This window comes from Phoca vitulina, unplaced genomic scaffold (genome assembly GCF_004348235.1).
Source record: "Phoca vitulina isolate PV1807 unplaced genomic scaffold, GSC_HSeal_1.0 scaffold82, whole genome shotgun sequence".
NCBI lineage: Eukaryota > Metazoa > Chordata > Mammalia > Carnivora > Phocidae > Phoca > Phoca vitulina.
In genome coordinates this window covers 4,564,809-4,582,010 of record NW_022589785.1, presented here as the reverse complement: position 1 = coordinate 4,582,010, position 17,202 = coordinate 4,564,809, and the positions used below count along the sequence as shown (strand labels likewise).

Here is a 17,202-nt window from a genome sequence, read left to right as displayed (position 1 = left end):
GCATTTGTGTGTGTTCAAATTTCTTCCCTATGAGCTATGAGCCACTTGGGTTACAGATATATCTAAATTCCTTTTACTTCTACTCCTTATATAGTAGGTGCTCAATGTATGCTTGTGAAGTTGAATGAAGGTAGTAAGCAGGTAATTCACCAGTATGCAGGACAAGAAGGAGCTTACCCAGAGCACATTTCAGCACCTTGGACAGAGACCAGGCTGTGGAAGGGGTAGACTCTCCTGGAGACCCAGGTGATCCAGCCCCCTGGTTTCTGGGAGTGGCTGCCCCCTCAGGTAGGTAGGAGATGCCTACATAAGGCTTTGTCTGATTCAGGGCACACAACTTTCCCAACCCATCACTCCCACCCTCACCCCCTTCCTTGGAACTCACAGCTTATATTTTAAGCAATTAAAGAAGCTTTACTGAAAGCAAAGGAGGTCCTATCTGGCTCAGGCTGTAGCCTGGTGATAATAATTTAAAAGTCTCAGCTATCATCTGGTGAGTGCTTTCTTGCATACCCCACATGGTGCCAAGTGCTTTATGAGTTTTGCTCATTTCACTCTCAAACCTTCCCTGGGGGCCGCTTATCATGGTCATCTTATGGATAAGAAAACTAAGGCTTAGAGAGGTGACCCCCAACATCATATAGCTCTTAAGTGGCAGATTCAAGACCTAGGGTTTGTTTTTTCTTTACTCCAAAGACATTGCTTTTAATGGTCTATAATACCACTTCCTAAGACCCTACTTTCACAAAGAAGGAGAGAAGGAATGACTTGTTTGTCCTAGATTTTCCAGCAGACGTGTCCTGGGTGTCACCCTCTCCAATCTCAGTTTGTGGGCAAAGTATGTGTTATGCCCATTGGTCAGCTGGGGCAATAGAGACCCCAGTGCTCAACTGCATGATTTTTGTCCAAGGAAACTCACAGCAAAATGGACTAGGGCTTTGCTTCTAAGCCTAACACCCTGTCCATTCACATGGCCTCTGAGAAGCATGACCCCCTGACACCCACCATGGCTTTGGGTGACTGAGGGAGAAGTTGGGTCTCCAAGACATTCCTGTTCCAAGCCAGGGACACAGAGACACTGGCTTGAAATCTAAGACTTCTTACCAGAAGGTACCAAATTACACAGAGAACGTGGGTAGGTGGGAACCAAAGGGCTGGCTTGTCCTTGGGAACGAGCTGCCCAGAACCAAGGCTACTGGAGTGAGCCAGAGTGGAAGGCCTGACTCCAAAACCGATCAAGCAAATGTTCAGCAATGGCTAGCACTTTCCATCCGCACTTATGGGTGCAGGATTTTATCTCCATTTTATAGATTGGAAACTGAGCTCCCAAAAGACACTGGCCTGGTTTCCTTTGGCCTATGGGTAGCAAAAATAACACTTAAGGCCACCCTCCCCCACCTACTCACTCCCACCAAATCCACATTACTGTAGCAATTTTCCAGAATAAGACAAGACTGCTGACTCTCAGAGTTGGGGAAGGTGAGGGAGGAAGGAGAGGAAGAGGAAGAGAGGGTTGTCAGATTTTTGGGGGGGAAAGCAATATATGGAACATACTTAAAATTGTTTATCTGAAATTAAAACTTAATGGGGCATCCTGTATTTTATCTGGCCACCGTACAAATGAGGGAGAGGGAGAGGGAAGGGAGAAACAGGGGAGAAAAGAAAGAGGGGCATGGGGTCATTCTCTTGGAAGACTGTGGTAGCACCAGCAATGCGGGTCAAGGGGTTCCTGGGAGTGGTTGGCCCAGAGTTGATGGTGCAGCACCACCAGATGCCCTCATTTGCCTGATCTCCTCTACTGCCGATCAGAGACTTCACTCTGAGCAGAAGGGTACTTGCTACCCGGAGGCAGGGGCAGCCCCGGGAGCCTAGGCCAGGGCTGAAGCCAAGAACCAAAAAGCGCCCCTCAGCATCTGCTGACGCCCAGCCACGGCAAACCAGCTCCTACTCTATTTCCACCATCAGTGGGAAATAGCCCTCCCGGGCTCCCAGCCTCACTCAGGGGCCACTTAGTTCCAGTTCTCAATGTCCAGGAGGTGGTGAAGTGGGGAGGGGGAAAGGCCCTACTTTGTCACCGTGGCTAACGGGCACCCCATTCCAGCAGTGGTCAGCAAGCAGTGTAGGGGCAGGAAGACCGAGGCCCGCATGCTCCCTACCGTGTGTGAAGGGCAATTACATTTCTGTGCCAACGGCCCAGAAGTGACCAGGAAGGAAAGGTCTCGGCTGCCCTTGGTGGCTGCAGGCTATTTCCCATAAGACAGATCAAATTTGGCAGTCTGGGCCACTTACCATGCAGACTCCAGGCCAGGGCAACCCATGGGCAGAGAACAAGCCAACTGGTGCTAAACAGGCACCCTCCCCGGGAAGCCACTACTGCAGTGGCCTCTCCAGGGAGCCCACTTCACATCATGCAGTTAAGAGGTCATATTTATCCCCCAACACACATGAGTGCCAGGGAGAGTTAAGGCAAGACCAGAGCACTAGAGAAATAGAAATCTTTATTGTGTGTAAATAAAAGGGTGGTTTAGTTGTCTTCCGAAGGGCCTGCTGCCTCCCAGCTTTCCTTGATGATAGACTGGGACATCATATCAATCTCCTCTTCAGAAGAGGGTCTCTCCATTGCCCCGGCCACTGACTCCATCTCCCGGGTGTCCTGATCGGACAGGCCGCCCCCGCCCCCAGCATGCTCCCCAGCCAGGCGAGGGGGCAGTGCAGCTGGAAGACCTTGCCCACCTTCTTCAGGGTCAGCAGCAGAGTGACCCCACTGAATGCCAACACCACCGCCATCAAGTCCTTCAGCGTCTTGCAAGAGGCTGGGAGGGATGGGGTGAGGGAGTGGCTCAGGACTGCCCAGAGGTGCGGGACAGGCCATGCAGGACCGCTGGAGCGGACCTCGAGCCCAGAGTTCTTCAAAGTAGGAAAAGAAAAACCAGGAACGTGTGGGGAAGCAGGGTGTGGCTGGGGATAGGACAGGGCAGTGAGGTCAGGACTGAAGGCAAGTGTCCATGAACCTGGATGGTGGAGGGGGTGACCAGACCTTTCCGGGCCTAGGTTGCCTCCCAGCCCTGCACCTCCCTTTAAACCATGACGTCGGCAGCTTCTTGAACTTCAGTGGCCCCACAACCACCATATGGGTGTTTCCTTCACCTGGGAACTCTGGGGAGGGGAAGCTGTTAGTCCTGGCATCTTTCCCCCCTCCCAGCTCCTGGCAGAAGCTCTGAGCCAGCTAACTCCTAAGTAGGTGTGTGTTCAACTGCTAAATGGGGGCGGGGGCAGTGAGGTGTCACCTAACAGGAATTAAGAGAAAATAACTGAACAACACAAATAGCCATCCCCAAGGTACTGATTCAATTCTAATACTTCCATCCCATGGATATACATCATAAATGTCAAAGAGGTATCTGACCGACAGAGCTGTCTGTAGAGTATTCTAGAAGGTTATAGAATACCATAAAAACTGGACCATTATATTCATGTGTACATACAACAAAACCTGCCTGGATATGGTTACACTAAGATGTTCGTTAATGATGGTTTGTGTTGTAGGATTAGATCTTTTTTGAAGTATCTAAGTTGTCTTGGATGGTTATATATTTGTTTATTGTATTTGCTTGGTAAAGGAGGGCAGGAGAATGAGTTATTAGTGTCCCTGGCATAGGTCCTGGTGCCAAGCAGAGCAAGCTTCCCCCTCCAAGCTCCATGGGACAGAAGAGGCAGCTGCAGGCGACCTGATGGCCCACAGCCTACCCCACCGCAGCCACAATTTCTTCCCAGCCCCTGCTCCCTGACTTACCACCCTCTCTACCCTCCCAGCCCAGGGGCCATGCCCGTGGCAGATTCAGTGACATCCATTGGCCACACAAGCCATGGCCCCGCCCCCCCAGTAGCCCCTCTAACCTGGTCCTACTCTGCCTTACCACAGCGCCAGCCTCTTTGTGGATGGGAGCAGCTGAAGTCACAGCCGTCATGCACAGAGCTCTCCCACTTACCAGCTGCGAGCTGCCAATGGTCCAGACAGAAAGACATGCTCAGTCGGGGGGTTGGGGGGAGTAGGGGGAAGACAGTCTGCCCCGGGGGAGAGGCCTGCCCCGAATCCCGATTCCAGCATGGCCCCTATTAGCTGGGTGACAGCAGGCCATCCCCTGGCCTCTCTGGACCCCCCTCTCCCTGGTTTGCCTATACCAGGGAGAGGCCACCTACATTTCCAGCATAAGGATTTCCCATGGTACAGATGAAGCATCCCAGTATAGGGCCAGGTGGGGCCTTCCACCTCTCCCTACTGCCCAGCTTCCAGGACCCAGGGCCCGCACATCATGGCAGCAAACACTTTCACTTTGGAAATGGGCCCCCCTACCCCCAAGGCCCAAAATAGGGAAGGGGTTTGCCCAGTGTCCCACGGCTCGAAAGAAAGAACCTTCACCTGTATGAGGAAGTGTTGTAAAAACAGGATTTCCGACCAGTCTCAAAGGGTCTTGTCCAACTCCAGATGCTCACCAAGCAAGTGATATACACCTTGGAAGGATAGACTAAGGAAGAATCTGGAACACCAACACCCATTGAAAGGGTCCTCCTGGGCTCCCATGGCTCCTCTGGATCCCTATCCCACTGCCATTCTCAGGGGTTAGGGTTGCCAGATAAAATACAGGCATCCAGTTAAATATCTTAAAATTTAGTCTAAATGGGTCTCGGGGAATATGTGTGACCTGTTTATACTAAAAAAAATCATTTTTTATTTGAAACTCAAGCTTCACTGGAAATCCTGTAGTTTTATTTGCTGAATCTGTAGACCCTATCAGGGGATCCAGTACCCCTCTCTGGGCTGAGCCCCAGCTCTACCCAAAATAGTCCTGGGAAGGGAAGCAGAGTAATAGGAAGAGAGTCCCCAGACCTCCAGCTGGGACTGAGGCACGGCCCTCACCTCATTCTCTTCCACATCATTGTTGAGCATGAAGGCCTCCACGCCGAACTGTAGTGTCTCATCCTGCTGGGACCAAGGGCCAGAACTGGGGCCTATTGAGTGGCACCTGGGGAAAGCCAAGGGGACCAGAGGGACCTTCAGCTCAGAGACTGGCCAGACCAAGTTTCCTGGGAAGGCATGGAGAGGCTCATATTCTGGGACCTTCTTGCCACTTAAAGCCACATTAAAGAATGTCCACCCCATTACTGGAGCTCAGGGACAGTTGTGTTTAGCCTGAGCAAAGAGCAGATGTTAGAAAATCAGCCCCAAGTGATAAGACTCTAAGGCTTCTGCAGCCGCTCAACAGCTTGCACCCTGGCTGGGAAGGACAGCCCATCCTCTGCCAAACTCACAGCCCAGGTGGACATGTTCAGACCCAGACAAGTTCAAACCAGACACAAAAAAAGGCTGGTCACCAATGACCAAGTGCAAAAAGATAGACCTCTATACATGATTACACCAACGGTCCAGCTAAGCCAAGACCCCAGGGTAGGGATAAGCCCTCTGCCCTCCCTCTTGCTCTCCCCGCAGCCTCATAGACCCTCGGTGGAAGACAAGGGTGTATATCCTCTGGGAGTGGTTCAGGTACCGGTTCTGAGAGCCCACACACTCATCCACATAGAGTTTCACAGCCCAGTTGGATACCGGCTGGATGCGGGCTTCAAGAGTCCGCCATGAGCCTTCTACATAGGCAAGCCATCTGAGGGAAGAGAGGGAAGAGGGTTATTCCCAGCAAGTAGTCATGGGCGCCTCCTAACAAGCATCTACTGCATGTCTACTAGGTCGCAACCATAATTCCATTTATTCCTGAATGGTCCTAGAAATGTTTGCTATACCCATTTTACAGGTGGGATGATGGAGGCTCAGAGAAAAGGTTGAACTTCAGTTCTCTTACCCTGGTCTCATCTACCAAATGGGTGCACACCTGTCCCACCAAGGGCAGAAGACTGAGGCCCGACACAGGATGGTACAGGTGGCCCACACTCTGCCCTCCTTAGGCAATCCTCAGGGGCCCCCACTCCACCCCCACCATGGCTACATACATCAGCCCTGAGACTCACCGCGCAGTACCTGGAGGGTCACCTGCAGGGGCTGTGGGGTATGGGGTGAGGGCTCCTGCGGGGGGTCCTTTGGAGGGCTCTGTGGGGTCCATAATGGGCCGGCTGCAGCAGAACTGTTTGCTTCCTGCCTGAGGAGCAGCCTAGGCTGGGTGACTGCAGAGGAGGGGGCACCATAGGTCAAGCGGGTCTGGTGGGTCCCCACAGACAGACTGAAGGGCAAGCCCTGGGCAAGTTCCCACGGGGGAGGTAATGGGAGTGGAAAGGTCAAGGAGAAGCTGCTAAATAAGCTTGACCAGCACTGAGTATCATCATAGCTGTCGTTAGGGGCAAATTCACACATGCTGTGTGAACTGCACGACCACCTCTGTTTTACAGATGTGGAAATCGAGGCAGGAAGTCCTGCTACCATCTGCCCATGGTGCTTACATGCAGCTATCAGCTGCAGAACTCAGATTCAAACTCCGAAGCAAGGGCTCTTCTGGAAATATTGAAAGGTTGGAGTTTTGATATGGTCAGACTCAGAGGATACCAAATGGCATGAAAATGAAAGCTGAGTTTAACTTTACCCCCTCCCTATCAGAAACGTCTTTTCATCTGGGCGAGCAACTGTTTAAAAGCTCACTCACCCCTGCATGGCCCCCAGTGAATTCTTTTTACCATTTGGTCTTCTGACCACCTTGCTGCACTATCTCAGGAGGGATCATCTCAACCCAGAGGGCCTCAGGCAGACCAAAGACCAGAAAGGAGTTTTAGGGGGTTTTTGGGTGTGTGTTTTGTGTGTGTGTGTGTGTGTGTGTGTGGTTTTTTTTAGATAAGAATTTAAGGCATTTGTTTAGTGTTTGCTAGGTGTTTACTTCATGGCTGGCTCTGTCTTAGAGGCCAGAGGTACAGAGGTGGGGTGGGACCCTGCCCCCAAGTTTGGCCTGGCTGGGGAGCCCAAGCCTCAAGAAGCAGGACTGCCCTCAAGTCCAGAATGGTCCTGTTCAGCCTGGGACAAGGCTGAAAGGCTCCCAAGAAGCAGGGTGAAGGTCAGGGAAGAAGAACGGGTGACTCAGGGTTCTGGTGTCCTCAGCTCTCAGCGGGGGAAGAAACAAGGGACTCCAGGGCTGGAGGCTGTGGGAGGTGAGGCTTGGCATCCTGGGCATCCCTGGAGGAGGGACCTTCTTTCCTAAGGGCCTATGAGTTGCTGTGCTGGTTGTCTTTCAACACTTGGCCTCACCTCCCACAGCCTCCAGCCCTGGAGTCCCTTGTTTCTTCCCCCGCTGAGAGCTGAGGACACCAGAACCCTGGGTCGCCCGTTCCTCTTCCCTGACCTTCACCCTGCTTCTTGGGAGCCTTTCAGCCTTGTCCCAGGCTGAACAGGACCATCCTGGACTTGAGGGCAGTCCTGCTTCTTGAGCCTTGGGCTCCCCAGCCAGGCCCCTACTGCTGCCCAGGCCAGACAGCGTGGGACGAGTTATCCTCAAGGAGGCTCACCAGGTGCACTGCTGGCAGGGGGGAGGCTCAGCTCAGGGAGGGCAGGGGGAAGGACCCCCACCCAGCACTCCACATCCTAAGGGAACCTCACTGCCCAGACCTCACCAAGCTGCAGCAAGACCAGAACAACCTGCAGGAGCCCCCTGGCGGCGGCCATAATGAAAAGAAACATGGCCAGCCCCCCACAAGCTTCCTTAAATTGGCCCAGAAGAGGCTGGGGAAGGAACCGCTTCCCCTGGAGCCCCTATGGCTGAGTGGGGCACAGGCCAAATACTTCCACACTCCCCCACCTGCCCGCCATGCCTCCTGATTTTAGAAAGGACCCCAAAGTCCTCCTTACTCATGAGGATTTAATAAGGTTAGTTAAGAGTTACCGCTGACGGAAGGCTTACCGCACAGCGGGCCTCATTTCCTCAGCTGTAGGATGGTGATGGCGTCTATTGCCTCGGCTCTTACGAGGTTATATGTAACACGAGGCTCGGTGCAGCACCTGCCATACAGCAAGCGCTCCATCCAGGTTTTCTGTGGGTGTCTTTCATAACTCTCGTCCAAGGGGAGGGGGGCAGCGTGATGACTGAGGGTGCTGTACGGCAAGATGATCCTGTCTGGGAGGAAAAGTCGAGAAGCATTCATGGGGCAGATACCATCAGAGCTGGACGCTGAGGGCTGGCAACAGAGGAAGACAGATGGGGAGAGGGCACTCCTGGCCGGTGGCGTGGCCTGAGTGAGGGCACAGAGGTTAACGTGCAGGGCACATCCGGGGAACGGCAAGGCCTCAACGGAGGCAGGAATGCAGGTGCGCGGATGCGTCACGGTGAGAGAGGCTACCAAGACCTTGAGGCTCTGAGTGCCAGGCTGAGGTGTTCAGACTGGATCCTGGGGGCTGTCAGGAGTCATAGAAGGTACCAGAACAGAAGGCCTCTGGGGAGATTCAGCCACCAGCATGATCAGATCAGAAGAATGTTCCTTTATTCATTGGGCATTTAAGGAGTTTCCAAGATTTTTAGTTCCTACAAATAAGACCATGACAATGACCCTCAGCTGCACACCTTGGGACGATCGCCCATTATTTCCTCTGAATAAATTCTTAGTAGTGGAATCCTTGAAGCATATAATTGGCATAATTTATATCTGGTTGGTTATCAGGTGGAATGATTCAATCATTTGTCCTTGAAGGGGAGGCTTCTTGACACACTGATAATAGCCAATGTTTGTGGAGCTCTCTCTGGTGAGCCCTGCTCTGGCTGAACGCTTTGTGAGTCATTTCTCCTGTAATCCTGGCAGCAGCTTCAGGAGGTCATTACAGAGAATTGTTTGGTGAGGAAACCAAGGCTCAGAGAAGTTAGGTAACTTGCCCATGATCACACAGCCTGTGAGTCAGCTGCTCCCCAACTGTGTAGAGAGCCACGGGCTTGGAGGCAGATACAGAATCAGAACTGGGCTGGGGGAGGGGGGTTAGGGGAGAGGGAGAGAGGGAAGGTGGAGGAGGTGGGAGGAATGTTGAGTTATGTGGGTGGGCAGGGAGGGGTGGGGGCCAGACTGTGTGAGCTTGGGCCAGTGACTCCAACTCCAGGAAACAGGGACCTAACTATGATGTGATTGTAAAGAGTAAATGAGCCACATCACAGGAAGTGCTTAGCACAGGACTTGACCCACACTGTTCTCAATAATCCTGGAGGCAGTTTGAACCAGCCAACAAGAGCATGTTTTGTGGTGCTGCCTCCTTGTGGTGAGGCTGAGCATTGCATGAAGGTGGCCACTGGGATTCCCAACTCCCAGAATGCGCTTGGACACAGCCCTGAGGAGGGTGGAAAAAGACAAGCCTCCCTGCCCCCCGATCCCAACAGGGGTCTGGCCCTTCTCTCAGGTAGTGGAGGAAATATTGGGCTGGAGGAAGCGCAGAGGAGGCTCCCATGCCAGTCCTAAGGGATCAGAGGGTACCTTGAGGGGGAAGGTATTAAGTGGGCTATAGTCAGGGGAGGGTGCGTGGGCCTGCAGGAAGCAGTGGGGGAAAGGTTGGAAGGGAGTGTCCCAGTTGGAGGGAACAGTGTATGAGAAAGCCCAGTCGAGACAAATGCCAGATCCAAGAAACCAAAAAGGACAGAACGGCTGAAATGAAGATTTAGAGTAGGGGGCAAGGGTGGGGTCTAAGGGCTCTAAGAGCCACTGCAAGGGGTCTGGACTCTGTTCTGAACATTTTAAGAAGTGGTTGGCTAGATAGAAAAGCTGGGGGCAGGATGGGGGGAGACAAGCCAGAGGCTGCTGCCCTCATCCAAGCCTGGAGGGGACAGATAGGGCATGTGGTGGCAGAGGATTGGGGCCAGAAGCTACATGAGTGAATGGAAACACCCAGGGAAGAGTGAGCGAGAAAGGCCTGAGCCCAAGCATCAGGTGCTGGGGTAGCAGCTGGAGGAGGAAAAAGCTGGAGTGAAGGCTCCAGACAAGCAGGCTGCAGCCAAGGCCACCTTCCCTTCTCCCTGCCTGGCTGTTTGGGGAGGAGAAAGAGCAGAGCAGGGCTGAGTCTTACCTGTGACCCTGAAGGCTGTGAGGCTTCTGCCAAGTCACTTGCCCTGTCTGATCCTAGATGGGGGTCTGCACAGGAGGATGGTGCTATGACCCATCTCCTGGGTTGGCAGGAGGGCCAGAGCAGTGGTGTGCTGGTAAACATTTAACCCTTGGCTCCCCCGGCGGGGGGACCCTGATTTGTTGATCTCCATGGTGTAGAAAGTCCCCTCGTGACCTATTTCAGGCTACCCAAGAGAAGTCACTAAGCAGAGTTGAGAAGCTATACTTTTTTAGAGTTACTGCACGTTGCCCATCAGAGTTGGGCAGGTCCAGAAACACGGCAGTGGCCCCTTGCCCCACCAGTCGCTCCACCATGGCCAGACCTAGACCGGAGGCTCGTCCGGTTATTACAGCAACCAGGCCCTTCACGCTCCAACATGCCGCAGCTACCTTGTGCTAGCCTCTCCCCATTATTTAACCTTTTTAAAGATTTTATTTATTTATTTGAGGGGGGGGGGTACGAATGGGGGAGGGGCAGAGAGAGAGCAGCAGACTCCGGGCTGAGCGTGGAGCCCAAAGTAGGGCTGGATCCCAGGACCCTGAGAGCATGACCTGAGTCGAAGGCAGACGCCTAACCGACAGAGCCACCCAGGCGCCCCTCCCCATTATTTAATTTTTAATAATGGCTATGTTTAAAATGATTCCTAAAAAGGTAACGATCTCGGTTCTGGCCCCTGTGAACACCTCTAGCACTCACTGGCCACAGCAAGAGGACGTGCAAAGTAAGCCTCCAGATGGGCCAGGCCTTAGGCATCCAGGAGAGGCCCCACTTCGGCCTAGGGGGCTGCTGGGCCCCTGAGCAAACATTAAAGGAGCAAAGGGAGAAGCACGCTGATTCCAGTGCCCCCAGGCAAGCCACGGGTTTGCCCACCACCCCACCGCTCCTGCCCGAGTTCACAGGTGGCAGGCACAAGACCTGCTCATTCCCGGGGGCATCACCTCCCAGGAGACCCAAGACTAACTCCTGCTCTTGGAGAACGAATTTCCCCCAGCCCCACCTCAGGAAAACCATGAGTCGTAGAGTCATTGGTGAACATCTTTTTCTCTGAAAACCCCAGGAGGCATTGGGGACTCCTTAGACCCCACTGCCTAGGCCTGGAGCTATAGACATGCCTGCAAGGCTCCGTGTCCTGAGCCAGAGGCAGTGGGTGAAGATGCTGGCCTAGGATGGACATCAACACCACAGAGCAGAGTCCCTGTCATGGGTGTGAGGGGGATGGGCAACAGCTTCCACCAGCCAGACTGCGCTGATGACGTGGAGAGAGTATGGGAGTACTGGACTACCTTGTACCTATGTGACCTCAAGCCTCAGTTTCCTTATCTCTAAAATGGGGATGATTTGGGGGCACCTGAGTGGCTCAGTCGTTAAGTGTCTGCCTCTGTCTCAGGTCATGATCCCAGGGTCCTGGGTTCGAGCCCCGCATGGGGCTCCCTGCTCAGTGGGAAACCTGCTTCTCCCTCTCCCATTCCCTCTGCTTGTGCTCCCTCTTTCGCTGTGTCTCTCTCTGTCAAATAAATATATAAAATCTTAAAATAAAATAAAATAAAACGGGGATGATTTTGTCTACTGCATAGGATTCTTTTTTTTAATTTAAATTCAATTAATTAACATGTAGTGTATTAGTTTCAGAAGTAGAATTTAGTGATTCATCAGTTGCATATAACACCCAGTGTTCATTTCATCACGTTCCCTCCTTAATGCCCATCACGCACTTACCCCATCCCTCCACTCCCCTCCCCTCCAGCAACCCTGTTTGTTTCCTATAGTTAAGAGTCTCTTATGGTTTGTCTCACTCTCTGATTTCGTCTTATTTTTCCCTCCCTTCCCCTCTGATCTTGTTTTGTTTCTTAAATTCCACATATGAGTGAAATCATGTAATTCTCTTTCTCTGATTGACTTATTTCGCTTAGCATACCTCTAGTTCCATCCACATTGTTGCAAATGGTAAGATTTCAATTTTTTGATGACTGATTAATATTCCATCGTGTATATATACCACATCTTCTTTATCCATTCATCTGTCAATGGACATCTGGGCTCTTTGCATAGTTTGGCTATTGTGGACATTGCTATAAACATTGAGGTACTGCATAGGATTCTTGGGAGAATCACATGGTCATCACAGAAAAAGAGGAGCTGCCTGGCAGTAAAAAGGTAGCATTTACTAACCATATACAGTGGACAGCAGTTATCCTTCTTCAGGATGAGGAGGCTCGGAGGGGTGAGTGGCTTCCACAGTGATGGAGTGAATGAGCTCACAGCTAACTTGCCTGAGGTTTCAGGCTTTACCCTGGCAGGCCATGAATTGGGGGCCAAGTGGGGGAAGGGGGGAAGGAAGAGGCCAGAACCAGGTTCCGCTGGGATTGCCAGGGGGCCCCTGAACCTGGGGCCCCCGTGTCTCCCACTGTGAAGGGGATCCCAAGAAGGGCCCAGGCTCTGGAAAAGGGCTCCCTCACTCACCTCTGCAACCCCTGGCGTCAGAAGCCTGACTCAATTCAAAGGACCAGATCATCCGGTGGGAAGCCTCCTCAGTGGACTTCCCAGAGACAAAGGGAAGACAAAGATATCCCACCAGAAGGCTTGAAGCCATCCACCCACCCAACCTCTACACACCTCTAACCTTCTGACCTGGTATCTGCTCACTGATGCTGAAAGTTGAGAGAAAATGAAGCTATTTGTCCCAAGGCAAGAAAAGAACATGTTTGCACCATGATGTCAGTGACCAAGGTAGCGACCAAGTGAGCAGGGAACTGGGTGGCAGTGCCCAGATGTCATAGGGACGCAGGTGTGGGTCGACCCTGGTGGGGAGATGGGGAGGTACAGGACTGGAGAGGGGCCTAGAAGGGGGCTCAGAGCATTGAAGGAAGCCGGAGGGAGCAGCAGGAGCCTGGGGCAGGGCAAGGGGAGCCTGGGAAAGGAACCCAGCTGCTGGGGGAGGAGGGCAGCAGAGAAAGGCCCACCATCAGAGAGACTCACCCTGTAGCTAGACTCCCCCAGAGCATGAGCCACACCCTGAGCCCCCATCCCGTCTCACCAGCAGTCCTGCCCAGCCCCTAGGCCCCTGGTAAGTCCCCATCCAGGTGCAGGGGGTCTCTCTGGGGAGGGGGCTAGCTGCCAGGTCTGCACCCAAGCTGCGAGGGGCATGGCCAGGGTCTCGGCTGGTTTGTGGCTTGGGTCAGGGCTGAGCGACAGGGACCTAGGCCTGCTTCTGCCCCATGCTTCCTATCCCAAACCCCATTCCCCTTCTCTCTACCCCTCTGAGTTGTTAGCAGCCAAAAAAGGGCCTGGCCCAGAATCAAGGAGGAATGCCCCCTTCAGTGCTCCTGGGGACGGCCTCCTGGGTCGCTCCCTTTTCTCCACGGTTCCTGAGTCTCCTCCTGGGAGTCCCCTGTTGATACTCCTATGGGGATTGTCTTCATCTTGGGCACCTTCAGGCTCCGGTGGTATCCCTTCCAGAGGTGTTGGTGCTTTAGGAGGCTTGCAGAGAGGTCAATGCCCAAAGGAGACTGGCAGCACCAAGGGTGGGATCCCAGGCATCTGCAGGGGAGCGTTGGTGGGTGAGGAGTACCTGACATACTGTGAGCCATGCGTGGCCGGAGAAGTCAGCCCCTACCGCTGAGGGCCCCCGGGGCCTGCTCCCCACCACCACACCCCTGCTCATCCCCAAAAGAAAAGGAGAAGAGAACTCAACTTCTTGAGGATTTATTGGGCCGGGGGCTGTCCTGCCTTCCAGCCAGGCCGGAGCAGATCTGGCACCAGGGCTGGGCTAGCTGGACAATCAGTCCTCAGGGTGCCCGCAACTACACTCCTGCATTTCTCCGAGTGTCTGCTGCTTCTCGGCCCAGCCACACTGCCATGGCGCCAAGCCACTGGGGCTCCTGGGGCTCCTGGGGCTCCTGGGGCTCCAGCTTGCGAAGTGATCTTGGCTATATTCCTTGCCCTATCCGGGCTTCTGTATTCTCCATGGGAGGATGTTACTTTCTTGTCAAAAGACAGCTCCACTCCCCCTCAGTATCACGGATTCCATGGAAGCAGATGGGGTTCAGATCTCCCTTTCTGTGAGTCACAGCAGCTGCCACTCTTTGAGGCCTTTGTCTCTCAATTTCCATCTGGCTCAAACATACTCAGATGCCAGGGCCTCAGACAGCAGGGAGCCAGGCATCCACATCCCCTGGCAGGAGGAAGAAGTTGGACCAGAGCAGGGAGTGGGCCAAACCACAGGCCAAGTACCAGGGTAGGGTCAGGAGGAGCTGGGCTTCTCCACTGAGGGGTAGAGCTTGCGCAGGCTGGAGTCCAGGAGGAAGTCCACTGACCTGCGGGGTGGTGGACAGTGATGAGCAAGTGACCCCTGGGAGGAAGGGAAAGGGGGGTAGGAGATCAGGGCTAGGAAAGGGACTCCTAGATGCAGGACACAAGTGCCATCCAGGTGGCAGACATCACCCTTTTCTTTATTCAGTTGGGGAAACTGAGGTACAAAGAGGGTAAAAGCCTCACTTCGGGCCTTTGGGTCAGCTGTGTTCCCTTGGGAAAGGACTGCTCCTCCCACTCTCTGTTGGTTTGATTGAGTTGGCCCCATTCTCTGGGTCTAAAAGCAGGCACATGACCCAAGTGTGGCCAATCAGAAAAGAGAAATTGGCTCAGGGGTAGGCACTCAGTCCAGAATTGACCAATGACAACCTTCCTTGGGATTTTTTTTGGTCAACTATGAGAAGCTTCCTATGGGGCTTGCTAAGCTGGTGGGAAGGAAGCTAGGAGCTGCTGGAGGCCATCTCTGCTCCCACGTGGGGAAAGTGAGTGAAGCCAACATGGGGTGGTGTGGGAAGAAGGGCACCAGGATAGGGAGACCAAGACCCCTAATGACACCATTTGGGTGCCTCAATCCAGCCATGCCTGAAAGCAGCATAACTCTGGACTCTTCAGTTTCATGAAACAATTCATTCTTATTTTACTTAACCCAGTCTCCATCAGGCTTTTGTCACCAAAATCTCCCCAAATCCATCCCCTCCAATGTACACCTGTTCCTGCCTGCCTCAGGTTGTTCTGTAACACTAGGTTTTCTTTCTAGAATTTATTGGTCCTGTGTCCCATACCCTCAAGGCACCACCCGTACCTTTACGGCCAAAGTACTTGCCAGAACACAGGCACAGACTGTCCTTTCTGTCTCAGAGCCCTGACTACCAGCCCTGCCCCCGCTGCTATTGTTCTATGCCAAGTGGGGACACCCCACGTCTCTCGGAGCGTCTCACCACCTACAGAGTGGATGATCCCTGAGGCTGGAAGGGGCACCCACCTGTCAATGGGGTGGACGATGACAGGGATGACCAGAAGCCCCAGTGCAGTGGTGGTCCACTTGCGGATGGACAGGGGCCAGCGCGTGGCCGTGCCCAGGATGTAGAGAGAGGCAGCACACACACGGTTGATAGTGAAGCCTGGGATAGCCACAGAAGCCAGAGCCTGCCACACGAAAGTGTCCACCACAGCCACGGTCACCCTGGTGCTGCGGCCTGCTTCGGAGCTCGGTATCTGGTAGGGACAAGAGATAATTAACCCAGCAGGGGCAGAGGTGGGAAACCCTGTGGACAAGGGGCATGAGGCTGGAGCAGGGGAGGGAAGTGGCCAGTGGGGGGTGGGGACAGCACCACACTACTGTCAGGTTCTGGACGGTACCAGTTCAGGGCTGAGGGTGGACTCATTCACATCCAGAACCGTAGGGTACAGGCTAGGTCACATGCAGGGCTGGGGGCAGGGGGCGCTACCCTATGAACAGGACTGGGGTATGGACTGCAACAGGCAAGGTTGTTGGGATTGGACTGTCGCACCAGGGATTTTACCACGCGCAGGCTGTGGATGGAATCACAAAGGGAGTGGACTAGGGTAGGGGGTTAAGGGACACGCCAACACTCACAGCTCCCGCCTTCTTGCCCTTGTCAATGGCATCGGCCAGCACGTAGGAGCTGGACACACCATAGCTCAGCCACACCACGGCTGCTGGCACCAGGGAGCGGAATGCCTCTCCCACCTCGTTGGCATAGCCTGTTGGGGAGGAGACATTTAATTTCGATGGTGGGGGGCGGCTGAGTTGCTCAGTCCATTAAGCATCTGACTCTTGATTTTGGCTTAGGTCATGATCTCAGGGTTATGAGATCGAGCCCCGAGATGGGCTCTGTGCTGTGCATGGAGCCTGCTTAAGATTCTCTCCTTCTCCCTCAGCCCCTTCTCTCTGTCTCTCTAAAAAAAGAAAAAGAATAATAATAATTCCAGTGCTGGGGAAGGTTTGCTCCACAAGGGGGCACTAGTCCTAATCCCAGCCTGCTAAATAGTAGCTGGGCGGCCTTAGATAAGTGATTTTATTTCTCTGAGCTTCCGTTTCCCAGTCTATAAAAAGGCAAACATGATTTCCACCTCGACTCTAGGGCCATTGTGGGAGAGCCGAGTACGGTCACAATTATCATTCCCTTGCCTTCCCAGTCTAGGTTCTAGAAGCATGGGCACCAATGCAGAGACTAAGAGCAGGTCGGCTGATGAGGCAGGCACTCACCATGTGCCAGGTCTTTCCTATGCCTTATCTCATTCTACCCTTCCAACTACCACCCCATGAGAGAGACAGTGTTCATCTCTACATGCCGAGCAGAAAACCGAGTGTCAAACAGAGCCAGTATGAGGGTCCAGATACCGACTCCACAGCCAGGGCCCAGACATACCCGAGAGGGCAGCCCGCTCACCCCGTTTCTCCCAGCCCGGTTGGAGCCTACACCTGGGAGACTGACCAGCACAGACCCCGAGGGCAGGGCTGAGCCGACCTGAGCTGTGTGACCTTGGGCAAGTCCCGAGCCCTCTCTGAGCCGTCTCTGGCCCATGCAAAATGAGAACTATGATCCTTCCACCTTCTCCAGGGCCCTGACCGGCGTCTGGCGACCCCTGCCTCTCCAGCCACATGGTGGGGGAGTCGCCGTGCCCCTCGCCCCCCACTCACCTAGGTACCGCACCCACGTGTCCCGGAAAAGGTCGCGCTCCGCATCCCGTGGGGGTGGCTCGGACATGGTGCTTCCGCCTCGGCAGGAGCCACTGCAGCGGGTCCTGCTGCCGTTACCACCTCAGCTTCCACTACCGCTCAAGTCGGCCGCGGCGGGACCGGCTGAAGG

General features: G+C 53.8%; 1 protein-coding gene across 1 annotated transcript; it reads right to left on the bottom strand.

The window, feature by feature from the left end:
- Positions 1–13,759: 13,759 nt before the first annotated feature.
- On the bottom strand, positions 13,760–17,193 carry MTFP1 (mitochondrial fission process 1). Its single transcript, XM_032395048.1, has 4 exons — positions 17,034–17,193; positions 15,966–16,093; positions 15,351–15,583; positions 13,760–14,373 (listed from the first exon to the last, which is right to left on the bottom strand). The coding sequence occupies exons 1-4, from the start codon at positions 17,098–17,100 to the stop codon at positions 14,301–14,303; spliced, it is 501 nt and encodes a 166-aa protein (XP_032250939.1). The 5' UTR covers positions 17,101–17,193; the 3' UTR covers positions 13,760–14,300.
- Positions 17,194–17,202: the final 9 nt, after the last annotated feature.